Here is a 22,141-nt window from a genome sequence, read left to right on the forward strand (position 1 = left end):
GTGTTACAGTCTTACAGGGTATAAGTGAGAGAGGTTGCTGTACATGTGTTACAGTCTCACGGGGTAGAGTTTGCTGTGTGTGTTACAGCCTCACAAGGGGGTAGGGATTGGTGTGTGTGTGTGTGTGTGTGTGTGTGTGTTAGTCTCACAGGGGTATGAGGTCATGTGGGTTTCTGTGTGTCTGTTACAGTCTCACAGAGGATGCAGGAGATTGCTCTCTGTGTTTGCGTTTTTGTGTTACAATCTCATGGAGTGTGGGGTTATGTGGGTTGCTGTGTGGGTGTTAGTCTTCTGGGGTTGCTGGAGGTTACCATCTCAGGGGAGGGGGCAGCAGTTGCTGGCCACGATACAGTGTCACAGAGGTTACTGGGGTTTGCTGGGTGTGTTACAATCATGGGGGTGATGGGTGGGGGTAGTCAGGCATGTTACAGTCTCACAGGGGTGATGGGGGGTTGTTGGGTTTGTTACAGTGTCACAGAGGGTGATGGGGATAGCTGGATGTGTTAGTCTCATGGGAGTGATGGGAGTGGTGCTGGGTGCGTTACTATCTCACGAGGATGATGGGGGGTTGCTGACTGTGTTACAGTATCACAGGAGGTGAGCGTAGGTTGCTGGGTGTGTTACAGTCTCACGGTGGCCATGTGGTGGTTGCTGGGTGTGTTACAGTCTCACGGGGTGATGGGGGCGAGCTGGGTCTGACCATCTCGGAGCAGGGGGGCATCTCGCCGGTGTAACGCGTCCGAGGGTCCCTGGTCAATGCAGGGCAGGAGGCTGAGGTGGGGGTAGGGGCGTGGTCAGGGGCGTGGTCAGGGGCGAGGTGAACGTCTGAGCGCGCTACCGTCACCGTAACCACGCCTCTTCCTGCCCTGAAGTCACGCTCCCCCAAGATGGCGGCTGGGCAAGGCAGGAAGTGACGCATCCCAGCGCGCCCCGCGGCGGGCCGAATTTCCGCTCTGTTTGAAAGTGTTCGCCGCGGCGGCTGCTGCTATTGTTTCCCGCGGTTCCGGGCCCTCAGCGTGATGGCCGCCTTCGCCATGGAGCTGCCGCCGGCCGGTAAGCAGGGTCTCGCGGAGCTTGGGGGGCGGCTCCAGCTGTTTGCGAGGCGGGTGGTGCGGGGCAAGTCGCGGCTGGGGAGGAAGGCCCGGCCGCGGGGATAGACGGGCGTGTCAGCGGCCTGGCTCCCCGCCGTGTGCGGCGCTGCACGGCCCCGGCCGCGCTCTCCACCTGGCCCGTGACTGTATCGCATGGCCGCGCTGGCTCTCCAGTAGCCCGGCTTTTAGCGCTGCCGTGATTGACGGTGATCCGAGCCGTGCAGCTGCCTACAGGCCTAGCAGCGCCTGTGGCTCCCCGGTGGGAGCGCTGCTGCGTGGCTGGCCTGGGGCAGGTCCTATCATGGCTGAGGAGCGCTTCCCTTTTTTCCCGACGGTGCCAGTCACCACGCTCAGTACCTCGTGTCTGAAGCTGCACACAAAAGCTACAAAAAGAACAGGAGTCCTTGTGGCACCTTAGAGACTAACACATTTATTTGAGCATAAGCTTTTGTGGGCTACAGCCCACTTCATCGGATGCAGCAAAAGCTACAGCAGCGCAGGGCCAGGATCGTTAACGGTCCATGGGAGTTTTCATGCTTCGTTACTTTGAAACATCCGGCCCTCAGCGACTGTCACTTGTGCAGCTGGGGGACTCGGGCAGTGACGTGACTGAGCCGGGCTACGCACGGAGGCGCAGTGATGGAGCTGGAATTAGGACCTGGAAGTTCCTGGTTCCAGCCCTACAGTGTGAGCGCTCTGTGCTGCAAAATGAAACAAGGAGCAGGAGGAAAAGTGATATATAAAGTTGGTTATTATTTCTTTAAATTAATAAGAAATAACAACTGCTATGGTCACTGAAAATGCAGGTTTAGCAGGTATTGTTTCTGATTATGAAAGTAAATCTGTAATGAGGAAAGTTCTTTCGTATCAATTTCACAGCACTAATTTTTACTTTCTTGTAATTTTCCGACAAATTCTTTATCTGTAGGAACTGCGGTATGCTGAATCACTAACATTTCTAGATTCTTAAATTTTGGTTTACTAATACAGGAGCTGAACCAATGACTCTTGGTTCCCCCACCTCTCCAAAGCCAGGAGCTGGTGCTCAGTTCCTACCTGGATTTTTAATGGGCGATTTACCAGCTCCAATGACTCCACAACCTCGCTCTTTAAGTGGCCCTTCTGTTGGTGTGATGGAAATGAGGTCTCCTTTACTTACAGGTGAATACATTTTACTATGAAGCCTTTTGTAGAAGTAGCTGTGTATTTTTTTATTTAAAAAAAGGCTAGCTTTGATTTACCAATCCAGTGGTTTTTGTTACAAATTTGAGTCTCCATCATTTTCCAAACTGTAGTTGCTAAAGATGGCCCCAGACATACTCAAATTAGTTTGAATAGCTAATTATTGCAAATAAGTCTTGAACAAGTTTCATGGTGATTTAACTATGACTGTTTCCATCTAACAAAATTTCCTCAAGAAGTATAATGTGAGTTTCTGCTGGCATAGGTTCAATCTAAGGTCCAACATTTGACTTGTCAAAAATAATTGGTCCGTTAACTGGTCATAAATGGTCAAATATTTTAAAGCACTAATTAATGTAATTGGTAAAGTGGAAGCAACTTGAGAAATAAAAATTATATCACATTGGGATTTTTGTCTATTTGAAATAGTATAGTGTTGGCATAAATAGCTCTAGCAAAGTATGATCAAATTAACTTTCCTCGTCAGAGGGTACACTATCCAAAAAACCGCAATAACTAATTTGTTGAACATCTGAAGACTTTCTAGGAGTAGGAGTTTTCAATGCTCAGCCAGCTAGAGTAGCAAAAATTTTATTAGAGGATGAAGCAATGGAATTAGCTTGACTTTCAGAAAAGGAAAGAGTGGGGGTTTATTTACACAAGTATTTAATGAGGGGGTTTTGCTTTGTTGAAGGTGGGGGAAGTGTTGTGGAAAGTGTTAATAGATATGATACTTTTGTTTAAGGGAGAGGCTTACATGGCGGAGCATCTTTCCACTGAGGAAGGAGGTTTAATGAGTGGATGCTTCCTCCCACATTCCCTTTTTAATTCCTGTAAATTTGTTTAGTCAGTTTAGCGTGTAAAATCTTCAGGGAAGGAACCATGTATTTATCTTGTTTAATGTACATTGTAAACAGCCATGTGGATTGATGGTGTGGTACACAAGTAAAGATATACATATAGCGTTTGTTCTAGAAGTAAATCAAGATGCTCAGCTGTCCATTAGTTCACTTTTTCCCATACTCTTTAAGTATGTCTACACTGTGGGGACTAGAATGGTATAGCTATGGCTATGCTGACATACCGTGGTAGTGTAGATACTGCCTACAGTGACAGGGATTTTCTGTAGTTTTAGGAATGCGATCTCTCCAAGTGACAGTAGCTAGGTTGATGGAAGCATCTCCATCACCAGAGGTTAGGTAATTATGATGGTCAGCATTGGAGGTGAACTTATTACAACACCAAGCACCATAGCTATGTTAACCTAAATTTTAATTGTATACCAGGCATAAGTGATCAAGACCTTAAGCAGGCTTTTTACGGATGGCACCATCATGCAGTCAAAAAGGTAGTTCTACTGCCTACATCCAGCTGGCCATAGCTGGGCCAGCCGGAGCGGCCTCGGTTAACTGGTTAACCGGTTAAACAATTAAAATTATATTGTTTAATGTTTTAAACAATATTTACATCCCATATTCAATCTATACTAAAGGGAGTTTGGTTTTCCACAGGTAGATTGCTGGTAAAAGTAACTGCTCTGCTAGTTGGGAAGTTGTTCAATCAAAGCAGTGATCTGTTGTGCTAGCACAAATAAAATGAAGCTTTTGGGAACTTGATTTTAAAGGAAGACATTACTGGTAAATTTGCCTGAGAAATTGTATATAGATAAAATTGTCATTGGGGAAGAACTAAAAATCCTTTTCAGAATATCTCTCTGACTGTTTTTGTGAGGTGCCTACTAGCTACATTAGGTGAAGGCTGTCAAGTTAAATTGGGCATATATGGGAAAATTATTGATTACATAGGCATGTAGTAAGTAATGTATATCTACTGTTTTCCCTCCTGGCTACTGGGAAAATTGTGTGAATCTGTTCTCCATCCTGACAACTGGGTGGGTGGAAGAGGCTTTACCCCTCTCTCTGCTCTTACCCAGAGGAATGCAATACTATGTCAGCTTTTCTCCTTTCCTTAGACACACTTACCAGCTTCTACATCTCTAAATCAATGTATTCAATATCCCAGATGAAGTAGGAAGTATTTGTTTCACTGAATCAACTAACTGCATGGGTATAGTGTGAGTAGCACGCTAATGCCACTGGGTAAAGGTTCCATTATGGAGGAGGGGGTTAAATGTGCAGAATGCAGTACTGATGTGTTCTGTCTCCTTTGAGCTATTGTGTCAATATTTTAGTATAACTGGTCTAAATATCACTTTGGACTGAAATGTGCTGTTACTTTCAGCTATTGAACTAATTGATTAGCTTTTTTTAAGTGTTCATAAATAGAAATTTTAGCAGTTTGTTGCATTGTCCATTAAGGACTTGGCGCTCCTGATTTTCTTAAAATACAAACTCTTCAGAAAATTACCAACACAAATTTAGAATAACAATGTAGATTTAACTTAATCCTCCAAAATTAGGAGTTACTGCAATAGAGAATAAATTGCCACAAATTTGACACCCCCCAAGACAGTGAAAGTCGGGCTTCCGCCTAAGTCTTGAGGGATGGTTGGAGGCAAGCCATCAGATAGTCTAACTACAAGACCCAAAGATTGAACATGTCATCTTAAATTTGGGTTAATTTAAGAGATGAGTAACCTGGAGGCATTAATTTGTGGATGCTCCATTTAGTGCTTTATAGCAACTTCTGGACATTTTGAGCTATTAAAGTAGTTAAACGATTGGAAGACTTTCAGAGTATGTCTAACCAGAAGCTGGGAAGTGTGATTCCCAGCTCAGGTAGATGTACATGTGCTAGCTCCGCTTGAACAAGCACCTAAAAAAATAGGAGTGTGGCTGCAACAGTACAAGCAGAGTCTTGAACTAGCTGCCCAAGTAAAATCCTGCCTGATGCCCTGGGGGCGTGCGTGGCTGGCTAGCTGTTGAGGGAACATGCCTGTTTTAAGGCAATAGCTTTAGTAGAGCTATCAAGTGTATATGCATCAAACCCCTCAATTGCTATGTGGATATAGCCACAGCTTTCTGCAGCTCACAAATAATTCATTCATAGGGAGTCTTGTAGTGCAGGATTGAGAAATACATTTGAATTGGATAGCAACAGAAGTTTAATGTAGTCATTATTGACTTACCGAGTTCCACACGCACAACTATTCTCTTGAGCATGCCTACGTAAATGTTCTCTTGGGTGCATCAAGGTTCTTTAAATCAGTTTAATTTCTTGAGCTACTCTTACTAAATATCCTTGTGTTGTGGTGGTCTCCAGAGGCTCCAGTCACACTTGTACATTAATACTATTTTTCTGACAAAGTACATAGACCACACTCTGACAGTGTCCACAGAAATGCAAAACAGAACTCAAAATTTAAAGTAACTTCACTTCCAGTGAGTGGATAGTAATCAACACTCATAGATCATATAATCTTTGAAGTTACTGGATATATTCCCCTATTGCTGTAGTGTTGTGCCATACAGTATTTTTTCATGCTGTGTTCTGTATAACTTTAAATGTTATAAGCAGCAAATGCATTGCCACTGGAAGACCATTGGGTAATTATTAGGGACTGGGTTTTGATATCCTTCCTCATGTTGAGTAGTACCTTCCTCTGTAAAATGTCCCATTTACTTCAATGGGACAACTGAAGGAGTTAAAGTGCTACTCAGTGAGTGATAGTATCAAAGGCCTGGTCCCCACTAATCCCCCACTTCGGACTAAGGTACGCAAATTCAGCTATGTTAATAATGTAGCTGAATTCAAAGTACCTTAGTCCGAACTTACCGCGGGTCCAGACGCGGCAGGGAGGCTCCCCCGTCGATGCCGCGTACTCCTCTCGCCGAGCTGGAGTACCGGCGTCGACGGTGAGCACTTCCGGGATCGATCCCAGAACATCGATTGCCTGCCGCCGGACCCTCCGGTAAGTGTAGACGTACCCATAATCTGTCCCTTTGATATATCCGATTCTGATACAACTGTACTGAAAACTGTCCAACAAAGTGGTTGAACAGTCTGTTCTTAGTTTATAGAAATTAGGTGTCCAGGGGAATGGGGAGGGGGACAATTAAAAAACTAACTAGACAGTCTTATGATTGCTAAGTGTTTGAATGTTGAAAGGCTAGAGTTTCAAAATTAATCTGGTGGAGTAAATGGAAATGATAGGCTTTCTACTTGCTCCTTTCCATTGCAGGTGGATCTCCTCCACAACCAGTAGTTCCTACACATAAGGATAAAAGTGGTGCTCCCCCTGTTAGAAGTATATATGATGAAATATCTAGTCCAGGACTTGGATCTACACCTCTAACCTCAAGAAAACCAGTAAGTGGTAATCTTAAAGGTTAGTTGCAAAGCTAAACTGAAACTTGAGTTAACTTAGGTAGTGAATGCCTTTACTTCCCAGGTTGGGTGCAGGCATTTGATTCATACAGTTTTTATTTCAGTGTTGAATGCCTCTCATGCTCTGGTTAGTGAGGGCTTCAGCTCCTGAATCTTAACTTAACTCAAATTTCACTTTAGTCTGGTTACCAGCTGCTTAGTCTGACAAACAAGCACTGCAATATTAGCATGTATCTCCTTTAGTTTTTTTCCCTCTTCCTCCATATGACTTTGGAGGGTGAAATATGAAATCAAGGAATTTCTCTTGAAACAAAACAGTCAAGTCTCTTACATCAGACCAGAAGTTACATATCTTTACATGTTTGCCACAACTTAATTAAGACTTAAAATACAGGAAGACAAAATATTTTAAAATTTTTTGGGTATCAATAATGCAACAAAAAGTTAGCGTAAATGAGATGGCAGTATTCTGTCGAAGCAATGGGGCACTTTAAGAAAAAACATGCTACCTTTAATGTTGAAAGGGCATTGTTGAAGCCCTTACTTAAAACACTGACATTTCCTTTTGTAACAGCACATTTCCTTTTGAGACACCTAAACTTCTGAATACTCTGATTCAGTTTGGAAGGGGGAAAGAAGAGAATAGATAGCATAGGGTAAAAGTCGTTCAAGGGTAGGTAATCCAACTGAGTGGTCTCGTCATACCGCAGATGTTGCCGAAGCTTACAACTGAGTGAAGGGAAGGGGACATTACTAACTTAAAGAATTGATAGACACAAGTGAGGCCTCTCATTTGATATGTTCTTTGTGAATATTTATTAAGTTGTTGTGGTGAGTTATGTTAACTCTTCAAAATAATGAAAGGTCTTTGGGTATAGATGCAAAATACTTATTCTTTCTTGGCAAAACATTGCTGTTTATAGGAAAGCTGACTTTTACTTCTGTAGTTCAGAGGCCCCTCAATCTGTGGTGTGCATAGATTTCCCTAATGTATGATAATTGGTTGCTGTCTAGATGGCAACTGCCTTATGAACAAATGTATAAGCAGTGTGCTGTTAACAATGTTTCCCTAAGGTGAAATAGTTACTAGAGGAGTTCACTGTGTAAAAGAATAGGAGTTAGATACTTTTTGTCAGAAGACCCATAGTCAATTGCACTTTATTCCACAAGGATAAACAGTGAAGTAAGCTCTTCATTATCTACCAATTGAGGGTTATTTGGCTATACAAGGAATTTACTAGGTTATATGAATTATTGCATGTTAGGATCCACTTACTGGGTTTGCACAATTGTTTCACTAGCTGCAAGCAGAAGAATGTTTGGTTTAAATTGATATTGGGGCAAAAAATTAACCTTTTCTCCTGATTTTTAAAAATTGGGCTGAAAACTGGTCTTTACTGACTATATGAAAAGAATGTACCTGCAACTATGATTTGTTACTTTTCTGTATTTTAATGCAGCCCAGCTATTCTGTAACGCAGAGTCCATTGGTTGGAGCTATGCCAGCAACCCCTGGAACAGGTAGACATCCTGTCAAACTGCTTGCTATACTTCTGTTAGCATGGTAGAGGGCCAACTCTGTCTGAAGTCTTTCACTTTTTTTGTAAATTGCCTTGCAAGTAAATAGCATTCTTTCTGCTTGCAGGCGATAAATGTGAGCAGGAAAGTACTGCCTTGTTTATTGTTAGGGTACTGCAGCCAGAACAAGAACAAGGAACTGCAGCTATTTATCTACTCCTTGCAGTAGAACTCCTTCTGCTGTATTGAACACAGAGGCAGAAGTGGCTGCTCTTAAGGAATACTATGGAGGACGACACATGGTGCCAGCATTTTAAAGCCTCCTCATTTCCTTGTATGAACCCAGCGGCGTCTTGTAAAGCTTTCTGCTGGGTTCTTTGTTCCCACAGTAGATGCAGGATCAGGATTTGGCCCCATTTCTAGCAGCAGCTGACGAAGGTGTGGTAAGTAGCTCAGTCACAGAGCTTAGCAACATGTTTTCAAATTTCACTAGTCTGAAGTGTGAGTTAATGTCATTCTACTGTGTTTATGAAAATAAATCGCCTAATTTTTCCTGCTAAAATAATCTTGATATCAAATTTATACTCTTAGGTGCCTAGCTTTCTACACTACTCTGACTAGCTTAGTTACAGTAGCAATTCATTGAAACCAATCCTATTTCAATGTAACAGCCACAGGGGTATATAGTCCTGCAAGTATTGGACAGCCCAGAAAGACTACACTGTCTCCTGCTCAGCTGGATCCTTTCTACACTCAAGGGGATTCTTTAACCTCAGAAGATCATCTCGATGACACCTGGGTAACTGTATTTGGGTGAGTGATCTGCAGCATTTTTCTAAGACATCTAATGGCAAAGTCCTTATACTTGGCTATTCTGTTTGGGTACTGGTACATGTAGATGTACAATCTATACATCACTGAAAAATGTATGTTTTAATTACTTAAATTTTCTACACTACAGTACACTGAAATTTAACTTGCTTCTTAGAAAGTGGGTGAGAGTGGGCAGTGCAAGGCCAGAAAGAAGCAGCAATAGGACATTGTGTTGGGGTACTTGCAATCACAGGACTCGATCCTCAAAGCCAGGAGACAGCAAGTGAATACATCTGCTAAATAGTAAAGTGGCTTCCTTAGGAAATCTGCACATCATTCTCTTCATGCAAAAGTGTAGATGATGATGAGCCAATAAGTTCTAGAACATTCTGTTATCTTAAATACTGTTTCAGAATCAGTGCTTAATGAACAGTTCAGCTGATGTTGCACTTTTGGGAACTCTGCCAAGGATACATATTTCAGCAAAACATTATAGAATATTTAGTGTGTTCTATAATAGTTTCTCACTGAACAGCATTTTGAGTATCTTGTCTGTTGCTTTCAGGTTTCCACAAGCATCTGCTTCCTATATTCTACTACAGTTTGCACAGTATGGAAACATATTAAAGCATGTGGTAAGTCTTATGTTAACTATCTCCTAAAAACATATGTTAATTTGTTCTTTCTTCAAATACTAAATTTCACTACTTCCAACCAAAACCGAGACAGATGTCCAATACAGGAAACTGGATGCATATTCGGTATCAGTCCAAACTGCAAGCCCGGAAAGCCTTAAGCAAAGACGGAAGGATTTTTGGTGAATCTATCATGATCGGAGTCAAGCCTTGTATAGATAAAGTAAGTTAGCCATCCATTCTGTATGGAATAACAAATTAAATTATAAGGCATCTTTGTTTTGGTGTCTTCCTTGCTTTTCCTTTTCCAGAAGCATGTAGATGGGTGGGGTGCGGGGACAGGGGAAAGGGTTCATGTGTTAAATCAGGTGGCATACATCAGTAGTTTGCAGTAGTAGAGTCCTTTGTTATCTGAGGACTTAACATGGAAACTAGAACGGTGTGTAGCAGTGCTACACCACACTTAAGGCTGTGAAATGAGTATATTAATTTATCTAAAACTGCAGGGGAAATGTAGCTGGGTAGAATGCATTTACCTGAGTTGGAATTTGATTCACTGGGATTAATACTTTGCTGGTTACTAACTACTACAGTTAGTAGTTCTGCAATTTCACATTTGAGTTCCTTCAGAACTCTTGGGTGAATATCATTTGGTCCTAGTGACTTATTACTGTTTAGTTTATCAGTTTGTTCCAAAACCTCCTCTAACGACACCTCAATCTGGGACAGTTCCTCTGATTTGTCACCTAAAAAGAATGGCTCAGGTTTGGGAATCTCCCTCATATCCTCAGCCATGAAGACCGATGCAAAGAATTCATTTAGTTTCTTCACAATGGCCTTATCGTCCTTGAGTGCTCCTTTAGCATCTCGATCATCCAGTGGCCCCACTGGTTGCTTAGCAGGCTTCCTGCTTCTGATGTACTTAAAATTTTTTTTTTTGCTATTCTTTTTGAGTCTTTGACTAGCATATATACTTTAGCAAGTATATAGATCCCCATCCAAAACAGTACAGAGACACTTGTTAATTGTCTCCTCTACACTAAGAGGAAAGCACGCCTACCTGTTTCTTTAAACACCAATTCCTGCAGCACTCTGGCTATCTTGGCAGTCTCATCTGTATACTTACTTGAGCTGACTATGCTGTCAGATGTAATGGGGTTCAAGTGTGGCTGTAAACCATCTAAAGGGAAGAGGTTAAGCTACATACCAGACTAAAGGGGGTGAAGGATGAGCAGGAATAATGTAGGACTGGGGAAATACAACTGAATAGGAGTAGGTGAACAAATGATTCTGCTCAGAAAATCCTCTAAACAGGACTGAGACCTATTCTTGCCCCAGCTTTAATGGGCTGGCTGTCAAGAAGTTTGTCTTGTGTTGCAGAATCAAAAAATAAAAGGAGGGGAAAAAAATCTTTGGAAAGACAAAATATAAATCTCTGTTCTGGAAAAAGCCATCGGATCACTAACTCTACAGATAACCCAGGATTGTTTGGCAGTAGACTCATGGAAGGATGAAGGGTTGAGTTGACACTATCCAGGTTTGAATCCGTAACATTTAGGTATTTAACACCCAAGATTGGACCCACTACAAGTTTGTTGAGACTTGCTTTTAGTTTATTTATAAATCACTAAAATCATGTTGTCTGTACTGTTTTCAAATTTGGTTGTGATGTTACCTTGAAGGCTAGTAAATCATTAGTTCCCCACTAGCTTGTACTAGCGTCATTCAGTTCTTTTAAATAAGCATTTTTCTTACTGCTGCTCTGTGCATTAATGTTCATCGTAGAACATGTACTGGTAGTTCAGTGTCTGGTACACTGTCTGTCAATATCTTACATACTCTTCATTGAATACATAAGGGCAACTTTATTAGAGTCCTGGTCCAACTTGAGCTCCTGGGATATTACTTTTTGTCAAATCAAATCCGGTTACTGCATTAACTGGAATTAAACTGATATGTACCTAGTTGCTTCCAGTTTATTGACATTTAAATAGCCTATTTCCCCCTCTCTTTCAAGAGTGTGATGGAAAGTTTTGACAGAGGCTCTGTATCCTCCACATCTTCAGTCTTCACGCCACCGACAAAAACCTTAGGCACACCGATGCAGCCTGCAAGTACTCCAAGGATTTCTACAATGAGACCTCTTGCAACAGCATATAAAGCTTCCACTAGTGACTATCAGGTATTTTGAGAGGGTAGAGAGCGACAAAGTTTACAAAATACTTAAGCACATTTCTAAAAAAGGAATTTGTATTCTTCTTGACTTTCTCAAGGTAAACTGCAAAAGAAACAACTAAGCCAAAAGACATGCTGAATGCATGTTTGTACTTTCTGTACTGAGTAGTGGGGACATCAGCACATTGTTCTAGACGTAACTCATTTTTCATCTCCGCCTATAGTTTGCTCCTTTCCCACTTGTCAAGGCAGGTTTTTTTTTTTTCTTTTTTTTTTCTTTTCAGACTTGCCTACATAGCCTATTCATCTGTCAAAAAGCTTTCGGAGTGACTTTTTTTAGAAAGTCCATTCCAAGAAGTTGAATTTGTATTGAGACCCTTAGATGCCCATTTTTACAGTCATAGTAATTCTAAGAGCTGGGGTGCATAAATAGAATGAATGCATGCTGGCTGACCAAGTGTTTTTGTTTCTTCTAGGTGGTTTCTGACAGACAAACCCCAAGGAAAGATGAAAGTATTGTATCTAAAGCTATGGAATATATGTTTGGCTGGTAGTAAGCAATGGAAAGTATTACACTAAAACACAGTTAGGGCTACAAATAGACTGCCAGCTTCCTGGTTAGTTGTATAACCACTCATGGCAGTATTTCAGCTTCCCTTCATACCAGTTATGCCTTCTGAGAGGAGAATTCAGCATACGTTGTTTGCACTTTAAATGATGGCAATGTACACAGCGTTTTAAGATGTCAATCTTAAACTAATCAGTGTAAATACAAGTGGTCTCTTGCTGTTTGTGCTCTAGTGATTGCATGACTTCAGGAAAAAAGTCAGTACTGATTTGCAGTAAGTTATGAAATTGTGTTAATTATACTTTCCAGTAAAGTGATAATGTATAAATGTTAACTCAGTTCACTGTTTCCCAATAATGTAACAATGTTTCTTAATCTTTTCTGGAAAGATAGTAAGTTTTCTGCAGGATGAACACTATGTATTCTAGTAAAACAAGGGATTTTTCTTGGGCTACCAATTTTAAAATGACTGTTTAAATTTTAATTTGGATGCTGTTTAATACTTCTCTGTTTATATAAAGTTCATCTTGGAGTCCCATTCTAAATGTTCATAACAGCCTTTTAACCTTTTTAACTTACTTTTTCCTAATAAAATGTAATTAAGAGTTTGCAAAGTTGAGTTCTTTTAAAAGCTTGAGTGATCCATGTGTGCATGAACTTCCCATTTGTCTCTCAGGTTTGAGCCAGGCATATTGCATGTACTACCTGAACTTACATGGCGCTGTATCAGGGTTGGGGTAGCCAGGTAAACCAAATGGGTGGATTTAATTTGCATAAATTGGAATTGGGAACACTATTAATATTTAAATTTGGACCTACTAAGAAACTAATGTAGTAGTGTACTGTGCCACTTATTAATATCTTATGCATTATTTAGAAAAGATCAAAAATATGCTACACAAACTTGTATGTTTCACCAGGACTAAAATACATCCTCCCCTTGAGTGCACAGGACATGCCACTTCTAACCATGTTCGGCACACTACAGCTTGAAACAAGCAGTTAAAAATATCCAACTGCAACTGCATGTGGAAAAAATTCCTGAACTGTAACTTGGCCAGAACAAGGACTAAACTAATTACTGCAGGGGGCCAAAGCCTTTTTCATCATAAGACTTTCTAATGAAGAAGCTATTTCTGGTATGTTGGCAGAATAGTGAATCGAAGAGTAGAATGCTGTCTTTTGAATTACCAACATACTTTCCTTCAGTACCCAGGACTTTCCTGAGAGGTGGCCTATCCGGGACTGAGGAGGCTTCGCCCTACATTGTGAGATCCATGATCATAGATTGAGATGTGGTTAAATACAACTTATTTTTTTTATATTTACTCAAAGGGAAAAATCTTGCCTCTGTACACTACTACCCCTACACACAGTTACAAACTTCAGCCTGACTCTGTAAATTTCTCTTTCTCAAGGTGCTTGAGAGGAAACTTCTCTCACCTCAATAAGCTTAACATGTTTCAATTAGTATTGGGCTCCAGTAATAATTCCTCCGAATTCAGTTCTACAGCTGATGGCAACCCTTTAGCTTGGGGCAGCATGTGGCTCAGTGCACCACTGATAGTCTTATCCCAACAGTTTGTACTTGGTTCCAGAGCATATCAAGGTGCATTGTCTTTACTCCCAAATAGAAACCCATACGTGGTACATCCTAGATCTTACACAAAGTTGGGAACATAAAACCGTGGGAAACATGCAGTCTTAAGCCTTGTCTAAATATGTATTGCACCAGTTTAAGATAAATTGACTTTTAAACAGACTTAAACCAGTGCAAAACCCAGCAGAGACACTATTAGATTAAGAGTAGCTTATGGTGGTTTAGCTTAAACTTGTTCTTAATTGATTCAAGCTAATTTGATATGAAAGGTTTATTGATTGAAGTGCCCACATAGCTTTGTGCACTAGTTTAACTATATTGGTTATAACCTTTATACAAGCAGTTTCATCTGCTTAACTAGACCAGCCCTGTGCTCCTTTTGAGAGCTATTATATTTTGTGTATATAATAGCTGGTGTTTAGTAAAGAGCTGTCCTTTTGTTGGAATCTAAACAGGGACAAGCAATCACATGTCTATTAATCAGTATGTTGGGTTCCAGTTGCTCCTTAATTGCAGTCCCCAATACACCTGCTCAAAATGCAATACCTTCTCTCTGGCCCCAGCTTCCAAACAGCCTGTTAAACGGATGAGCCAATACAGAAAACAGGTAATGAAACTTTTTTCTGACAACTGGCAAGGTACAATCTTTCCTCCTATAAACTCTCATGACTTCCACAGAATTCTTAGTGTATTGTATTTAGTTGCTCACTTTTGATCTCCCAAGTTCCACTTGGATCTATCTCCTTTCTTGCTCACTCACTCTCCCTCCCTTCACTGAACTTAAAGCTCAAGATCATTTGTTCACTAACTAAACTGCTGAACAATTTGATGGTTCACACTGTTTCAAATACCAGATTTTAGTTTCTCGACTGCTGCTATTCTTTTGTCTTGTTTCTCATGGAGTTGAGGATGACTTTTCTGCCCAGACTGGCACCTTCACATACTTCTTTTTTCCTCATTGATGCTGTCTGTACATTAAAACTGCCTAAGAATGTTGGATATTGGTTCACTTCTCTCTGTAGGCAGGGAGAAAACATGCTCAGGATCGAAGAATCAATACACTTTGCTTCTACTGTCTAACTTCTGCTGTTCTGTTGCTGATCTAGGTTCTTCCTGGACTGACTTGGAGTTGTATCACACACTTGTTACAATATGTGTTTCCAAATAGTGTCTCCTGCTGTGCTTAGTAGCTATATTCATTTTATTTGTAGACTAGCTCATTTAAAACAGAATGCTCACCGTGAATATAATAAGAATTATCTAATGTCTTACACACCCAAAACATTGCACGAAATGCTCATTTTTAGACTATGTTGCTGGCAAAAGAAAGCATCTCTATTTTACAAATGAAGAAACTGAATGCTAAGGGGAGGATTTTCAAAAATGCCTAGTGCATTTAGAGTTTTGTAACCTTGTTGGTTCCAGTATGTTAAAGAGATGGTGGTGAGAATTTTTTCTGGACCAGCTCCTGTTGCTGAAAGATACAAGCTTTTGATATCTTTGGGTCTTATACACGCCTATCACTTCATGTGTGCACTAAATGCCCCAACAATTATGTGGGTGAAACCAATCATCACATTCTTGAATGAACTCTCACAGAAAAACAAAAACCACCATATTACCTGTGGGTGAACACTTTTCACAAAACAGTCACTCCATACCTGACCTCTCAGTCCTCTTCCTCAAAGGAAACCTGAACAACAACTTCAGAAGATGAGCCTGGGAGCTTAAATTGGTAACTTTGCTAGATTCTAAAAATCATGGTCTTAATTAATAAAACACAGAATTTATGGCTTACTACAAGAATCTTTAATCCACTAGCTCTTCTTTTTTCAGTCCTATTTTTGTCCTGCAGGGATGTTAATGGGCCACTTTACCTTGAATGGTATGTGTGTTAACTACTTATACTAAACATTCTGTTCCACCTTGTATTTAGCTGTGACATTCTGAAGAATGACCTGAAGAAGAGCTCTGTGTAAGCTCAAAAGCTTGTCTTTCACCAACAGAAGGTTGGTCCAATAAGAGAGATTACCTCACACACTTTCTCTCTCAAGTATTTAGAGACTTCCAGGGACTTGTGCTCCTAAATCTCATAGGTGCTTTTGAAAATCTCCAGCCTTATTTTGTCAAGGCCGGAGGGTGAGTTACAGGAGAACTGGCATTAGAAATTTAGGAGTTGTTCCTGTCCTGTGCACTTAATACTGCTGCTTTATAATGGAAAAGTATAGTTACAGGTAGCTGACTTGCATTGTACCTGGAATTAAGGGGCCATTTTGTAAAACTACTACAAGATACTCTTAGTATGACCTTTTATGAGTGATGTACCTGAATATTTGGATGCTAATATTTTAACTGAACCACTGAATTTATTAACCTTAATCTTGGATATTGTGGATTATGTACTATAGGTATTTTATGATTTTCAAACCACACTTCGTACTTTTGGATAATTTAAGCATTATACCCAGAGGTACAGACAGACTCTCTCCTTAACCTGCATATTATATAATTTTAACATTAGCTTTAATAAAAAAAATCAAATCTGTTCTTATTCAGTGTCAGGTTCCCCCTAGGCCCCAGTCCTGCAAACTGAAATGTATTCAGCTCAATTGACTTCAGTGGGGCTTTGTGGGAGATCTACCCACGTGGGACCAAGGCCATAATTTTAAACAATTTTTTTCATAAATATTCAACATATTGTTTAATCTTTCCTGCTGCTACAACTGAGCTTAGTCAAAGGCTTGATTGTCACATCTACTATTATGTCCTAATTCTATATAGTTTTAAACTCTTCATTAGTAGGCTCCTGTAGCCTCTGCTATTTCATATCCATTTCATGAACAATTTAGTTGGCAGTGTCCTTTTTGCAGGCAAGTTCATTGCTGGATAATAGATGAGAACATAACCACCTCTCATCCCAAAATTTACAGCCTGCTTTTAGGTAACTTTCAATTTGGTAACTTTTTGCCCAGATGGACAACTATAGAACACAAATGTGAATGATCAAAAGTTATTTTAACTGTAGTATGTGTTTATTTCTCTAACCAAAAATACAGGTTCTACTTCATGTTGTAGACTGCTATCTCCACCTTGTGGCAGCTTTTTAGAACTGGTGTGCAATCTTTATAATTGAATTGGAGGTTAAACTTCACACAACAGCAGTTAATCTTGATGTACCAGTGCATATGCTCTATTAAACCTATGTGCGTAAACAATACCAGAAGAAAAAAGCACACCTTTTAAAAAAGAAATGTAATAAGTTTTCCTCTAGACCAGTAGAGGTGTGGGCAAAAGAGAAGGAAAGTACAGAGCTAGTGTATATATAGCAGAAATGTTCGTACCCAGTGTAGCAAACAAATTACAAAGGAGATGGCTTATATATCTAAATATTAGGCTTGAACTATATTGTGTCTGGAACCTCACTTAAGTTCCATCAGTATTTACTCATTCATTTTCTGGAGAGATTCTTATGCTCAGATGCTGTTTTTGTCTAGTGAACGTTATTTATTTGTATTGCAGGAGTGCCTGCATAGCTACCAACCAGGGCCCCGTTGTGCTAGGCACTGTTCAAACACATCAGTGTTCCCATGATTCTTTTTTTAAAGGGTAAGGGGTTGTACACTTTTAGTCCATTCTTTTCCTTCCTCAGTACCTCTTTAGCTCAATAAAATAGACTGCCTTTGGGGTAGTGTATATGTGTAGTTTGTAAAGTGCCTTGGGCGAAGAGTTTTTAGATAATGTAAAATAGTGTAAGCACAGTTCGTGGTAAAAAGCCGTTTAGTTCTATAAAATTGTGTTTTAAGTACTAGAAAGGCCATTAATACAGATTTTGCCAGCAGGTGCCAAGAGAGAAATAACATTCATTGGGTGTACAAATGCACCTTGAGTGCTTTTACCTGTCCTCATAGTAGCTGCAACCAATTAAGAAAGACACTAACAGTGTCCTGCAAATTAGAACTGATGGCCTCACACAAGAAGTGTGTGTGCAGTGATTTGAATGATGAGAGGGAAGCTGTTTAGTGCACAAGGGAGGGAGATGCATGGGAGGAGGCACAAAAATGAGTGGGGAATGAATACAAAAGGGTACTCAGAAGGGGGCATGAGACAAGCATAGGCAACAAGAGGAGGAGGAGGAATTCCACCTAAGCAGAAATATAGACACGGCAGATCTAGCAGAGCCTTGAAGGTGAGGATGGGAAACGTAAATACCTATAGTGAGTGGACCTCAGTGAAAGGATTCAGAGGGGCAATTATTAGAACATAGATATTCAGGCCTTCACTTAGCTCAGGGGTGGGCAAACTTTCTGGCCTGGGACACATCTGGGTGGGGAAATTGCATGCAGGGCCATGAATGTAGGACTGGGGAGGGGTTTGGGGTGAAGGAAGGAGTTTAGTGTGTGGGAGGGGGTGCGGTGTGTGGGAAGGGGCTCAGGGAAAGGTTGGGGCAGAGGAGGGGTGTGGGGTGTATGAGGGGGCTCAGGGCAGGGGGTTGGGGTGTAGGAGGCGTGCAGGGTGCTCGGGGGTTGGGTGCAGGGGGGGTGCAAGGTACGGCAGGGGGATCAGGGCAGGGGGTTGGGGTGCGTGCGGCAGGGAGTTGGGGGGCAGGAGGGAGCTCAGGGCAGGGGGTTGGGTGCAGGAGGGTGTGGGGTGCAGCAGGAGGCTCAGGGAAGGGGGTTGGGGTGCAGGCTCTGGCCCAGCGCCACTTACCTAGGGTGGCGCCGAGGTGGCAGCGGTGTGCACTGGGACCAGGGCAGGCTCCCTGCCTGCCCTGGCCCTGCACCGCTCCCGCAAGCGGCCTGCACCACTGAGGCAGAGGGCTCCACGCTCTGCCCTTGCCCGTGGGTACCTCCCCCGAAGCTCCCATTGGCCACGGTTCCCCATTCCTGGCCAATGGGAGGTTTGGGAGAGGTACCCACGGGCGAGGGCAGCACGCAGAGCCCTCTGCCTCCCCCCCCCTCCCCCCCCAGGGGCTGCAGGGTCATGGTGCCGTCCGCTTCCGGGAGCGGTGCAGGGCCCGCGGCGCCATGGGGGTGGCAATCCCGTGGGCCGGATCCAAAGCTCTGATGGGCCAGATCCAGCCCGTGGGCCGTAGTTTTCCCACCCCTGACTTAGCTAGTTACAGGGGTATAAAAACAAAGAATCAAAATCACAGTCCGTCTGTGTATGGGCCTTGTCTCACTAGGACAGTCTGAGGCCTTGTTCTTAGGATAAGGCCTTTGGCTAAGCAGCAGGGGAAGCCATAAGCTGGGAAGGCTACGGTCACATCCTCACACTCCAAACCAGTCACATTGAAATAAGGTGATATTGGGCTGTTAGGAAGATGATCCTGTCCTGATAGTGCCTATCACCACGACCAGATAAAGACAGAGATCTTCAGATGGTTAAAGAAAACTTAGTTTGCATCCTGTCTGGCAATAGGGTGACCAGATCACCCAAGTCAAATATCGGGACGCGGGGGGAGGGAGGGAGGGTGACGTGGGGCGGGGGGGGGCCAAAAAAAAAAAACCCTTCCTCCGCAAGCGCTGGAAGGAGGCCCGGGAGACTCAGGGGAAGCGCGGGGCCGAGGTGAGTAAGAGTCCGGCCTGGTCCCGAGCAGGCAGGACTCAGTTGGGTGGTAGGGAGAGGAGGGGGGCGGCCCGCGGTGCCAGGTGGCGGCTGTTCTCCCCCCCGGGCAGCGGGACTCGGGAGCAGCTGCTGCTGCAGCTCCCACTGCCGCGGGGGAGGAAGCGGCCATGGCGCTTGGCGGCTGCGGCTCTGGCGCCCCCGAACCCCCCCAATCCGGGGCCTGCTGCGGGGACCCAGCAGCGCGCACGCTGCGCCCAGCCCCTGGCCGGTCACGTCTGGGCTGCTGCCCAGCTGGTGCTATCCCGCGGTGGCATCGGCAGCCCAGCCCCGTTCATTCCCCTGCGGGACCGAGCGGGACGGGGGGGGCTGGGGCCTGCTGCCCCCACTCCGGGGCCGCCGCGGGATAGCACCAGCTGGGCAGCAGCCCAGACGTGACCGGCCAGGGGCTGGGCCCAGCGTACGCGCTGCTGGGTCCCCGCAGCAGGCCCCGGATCAGGGGGATCGGGGGTGCCACAGCCGCAGCCGCCAAGCGCCATGGCCGCTTCTTCCCCCCGCGGCAGTGGGAGCTGCAGCAGCGGCTGCTCCCGAGTCCCCTCTGCCCGGGAGGGAGAACAGCCGCCGCCTGGCCCCGCGGGCCGCCCCCCTCCTCTCCCTGCCACCCAACTGAGTCCTGCCTGCTCGGGGCCAGGCCGGACTCTTACTCACCCCGGCCCCGCGCTTCCCCTGCGTCTCCCGGGCCTCCCTCCAGCGCTTGCGGAGGGGGGAGGAATGGTGAGCCCGGGGAAGAGGCGGGGATTCGGGGAGGGAGCCAATCGGGGGAGGAGGGGGTGGAGTCAGGGCGGGGGGGGGGGGGTGCGAGCACTTCCGGGCTCCAGGCTCCGGTGCATTTCCTTGTTTGTCCAGTGTCCTGACCGCACGTCGGTCGGGACGCGGGACAAACAAGGAAATATCGGGACAGTCCCGATAAAATCGGGACATCTGGTCACCCTATCTGGCAAGAAATCACTTATCAATAGTTGTGGTTGTGAAACCCTCATTTCTGTATTGTTTTATCTTTATGGCCCCCACTTTTCTATTGTTAATCTGTCTAGTTCTCTAATTGTTTCTGTCTGCTGTATAATTAATTTTGTGAGGTGTAAGTTAATTAGGGTAGTGGTATATAATTGGTTAGATAATTGTTACAATATGTTAGGGTTGGTTACTTAAATTTCAGTAAAATGGTTGGATAAGGTATAGCTGAGAATATCACTATATAAATTGAGGGCAAACAGGAAGTGGGTAGAAAAAAATTGGAATCATACTTGCTGGAAATTAACCCCAATAAACATCGCATTGTCTGCACTTTGGACTTCTGGTCTTTTGATGCTTGCTGTCTGCGTGACAAGAACCAGGGAAGTGGGAGGGAAAGCCCTCTAACAGCAATGACAAAGTCAGAACAGCAGGAGGGGAAGATGATTTAACAGCAGCATTTTGTATGATGTGGATAAGGGCAAAATGAGATGTGAGGCCAAAGTTTCAGTAGATTAGAGGTAGCATAGGCAAGGGCATGTATTTTAATGATAGAGTTGGAAAGTAAAGAACAAATTTTAGAGATGACATATAGGATGAAGTGACCAGGTCAGGTAAAAGCTTAGAAATGTGGGAAGAAGAGGGACTGCCTGAATATGACAGAAATTTCTAGTTTGTGTGATGGGGAGGCTGTTGAATATCATTATTGATATGGTTATAGGTCTGGATAGCTTAGCCTGTACTGTTTTGTTTGTTACGTACAAAAATACAGTTTAAAAACCACTGTTAAAGAACTGACAATGAAGAATGAGGAAATTCCAAGATAAGGTTTAAGTTTGGAATTTTTGGGGTTTAAATAGAATCTTAATATGTTTCTTACATTTAATTTATTTTTAAAAATATTGTTAACAGCACTACACAAGTGTAACATCAACCAACCCTCCTGCCCCCCCAATACCTTTCCAAATATCTGTAGAATTTTTAGACTTGATAAGTGAGTAGGCCCATTCTGGTGATTCTTTTGTCCCCCATTCAATGTAGCACTTTTGCAGTTTTGCACTGCTGTTAAGCATTGACAACATACATAATAATAACCTTCAATGAATGTTGTGGATCCATTATAATTTTATGACTGCCTCGCAATATAGAGTGTATTGGAAAGTACTGCTGTGCATTAACAGTTAGTGCTGCCCTAATGTGGATAAGTGCTGTTCAAATGTATACCTTTGTGCACACATTATTGATTAGTAGCATGCAAATGTTCACTATTAAAATGAAGTAAAACTTTTTACTAGGAGGGATTTTATATGCTATCTACCTAGGAGTGGGTAAAACTAGGCCAATCTTATTTGAAGAAAAAAATTAAACTACTACTCCTAGTCCGTGAATTTATATTCCAAGTTTCAAAGTAAGGTCTCATCTACACAGTTTTTGTAATCTGTAACTATTCCAGTTAGCGGTGTGATTTATATTTTTACTGATATAGTTATGCCAGTACAACCGCTAATATGGACACAGTGATGCTGTTATACTAGAAATGCCGGTATAGGAATAGCTATACCAGTATAAGCACATTTATACCAATAAAATTGCATGCATCTTGCTGTGGGGCGTGTTGGACCTCCTGTAACAGTTCAAGCAGTACAACTTTGTGTGTAGAAAAACTACATTAAAGCATAGATGGCACCTGTGCTATACT

At 42.9% G+C, this 22,141-nt stretch overlaps 1 protein-coding gene across 4 annotated transcripts; it reads left to right on the forward strand.

Moving 5' to 3' along the window:
• The first annotated feature begins 879 nt into the window (after positions 1-879).
• NUP35 (nucleoporin 35) lies at positions 880-12,877 on the forward strand. 4 transcript variants are annotated; one of them, XR_010591603.1, is made up of 10 exons: positions 880-1,053; positions 2,082-2,252; positions 6,415-6,542; positions 8,021-8,081; positions 8,750-8,891; positions 9,457-9,526; positions 9,621-9,749; positions 10,907-11,063; positions 11,544-11,708; positions 12,178-12,877. XR_010591603.1 is itself a non-coding variant. In XM_008178288.4 (9 exons), the coding sequence occupies exons 1-9, from the start codon at positions 1,020-1,022 to the stop codon at positions 12,253-12,255; spliced, it is 978 nt and encodes a 325-aa protein (XP_008176510.1). In that variant the 5' UTR covers positions 880-1,019; the 3' UTR covers positions 12,256-12,877. The 4 variants fall into 4 exon arrangements, 3 of the variants coding, with proteins under 3 accessions (XP_008176510.1, XP_023970518.1, XP_008176512.1); XM_008178288.4 differs by lacking the exon at positions 10,907-11,063; XM_024114750.3 differs by lacking the exons at positions 9,621-9,749; positions 10,907-11,063.
• Positions 12,878-22,141: the final 9,264 nt, after the last annotated feature.

The sequence above is a fragment of the Chrysemys picta genome, chromosome 11 (genome assembly GCF_011386835.1).
Source record: "Chrysemys picta bellii isolate R12L10 chromosome 11, ASM1138683v2, whole genome shotgun sequence".
Lineage (NCBI taxonomy): Eukaryota > Metazoa > Chordata > Testudines > Emydidae > Chrysemys > Chrysemys picta.

Coding starts and splice junctions, on each gene's coding strand:
- NUP35 (XM_008178288.4), top strand. CDS start 1,020: ATGGCCGCCTTCGCCATGGAGCTGCCGCCGGCCG. Junction 1,054..2,081: donor CATGGAGCTGCCGCCGGCCG/GTAAGCAGGGTC, acceptor TTACTAATACAG/GAGCTGAACCAATGACTCTT. Junction 2,253..6,414: donor GAGGTCTCCTTTACTTACAG/GTGAATACATTT, acceptor TTTCCATTGCAG/GTGGATCTCCTCCACAACCA.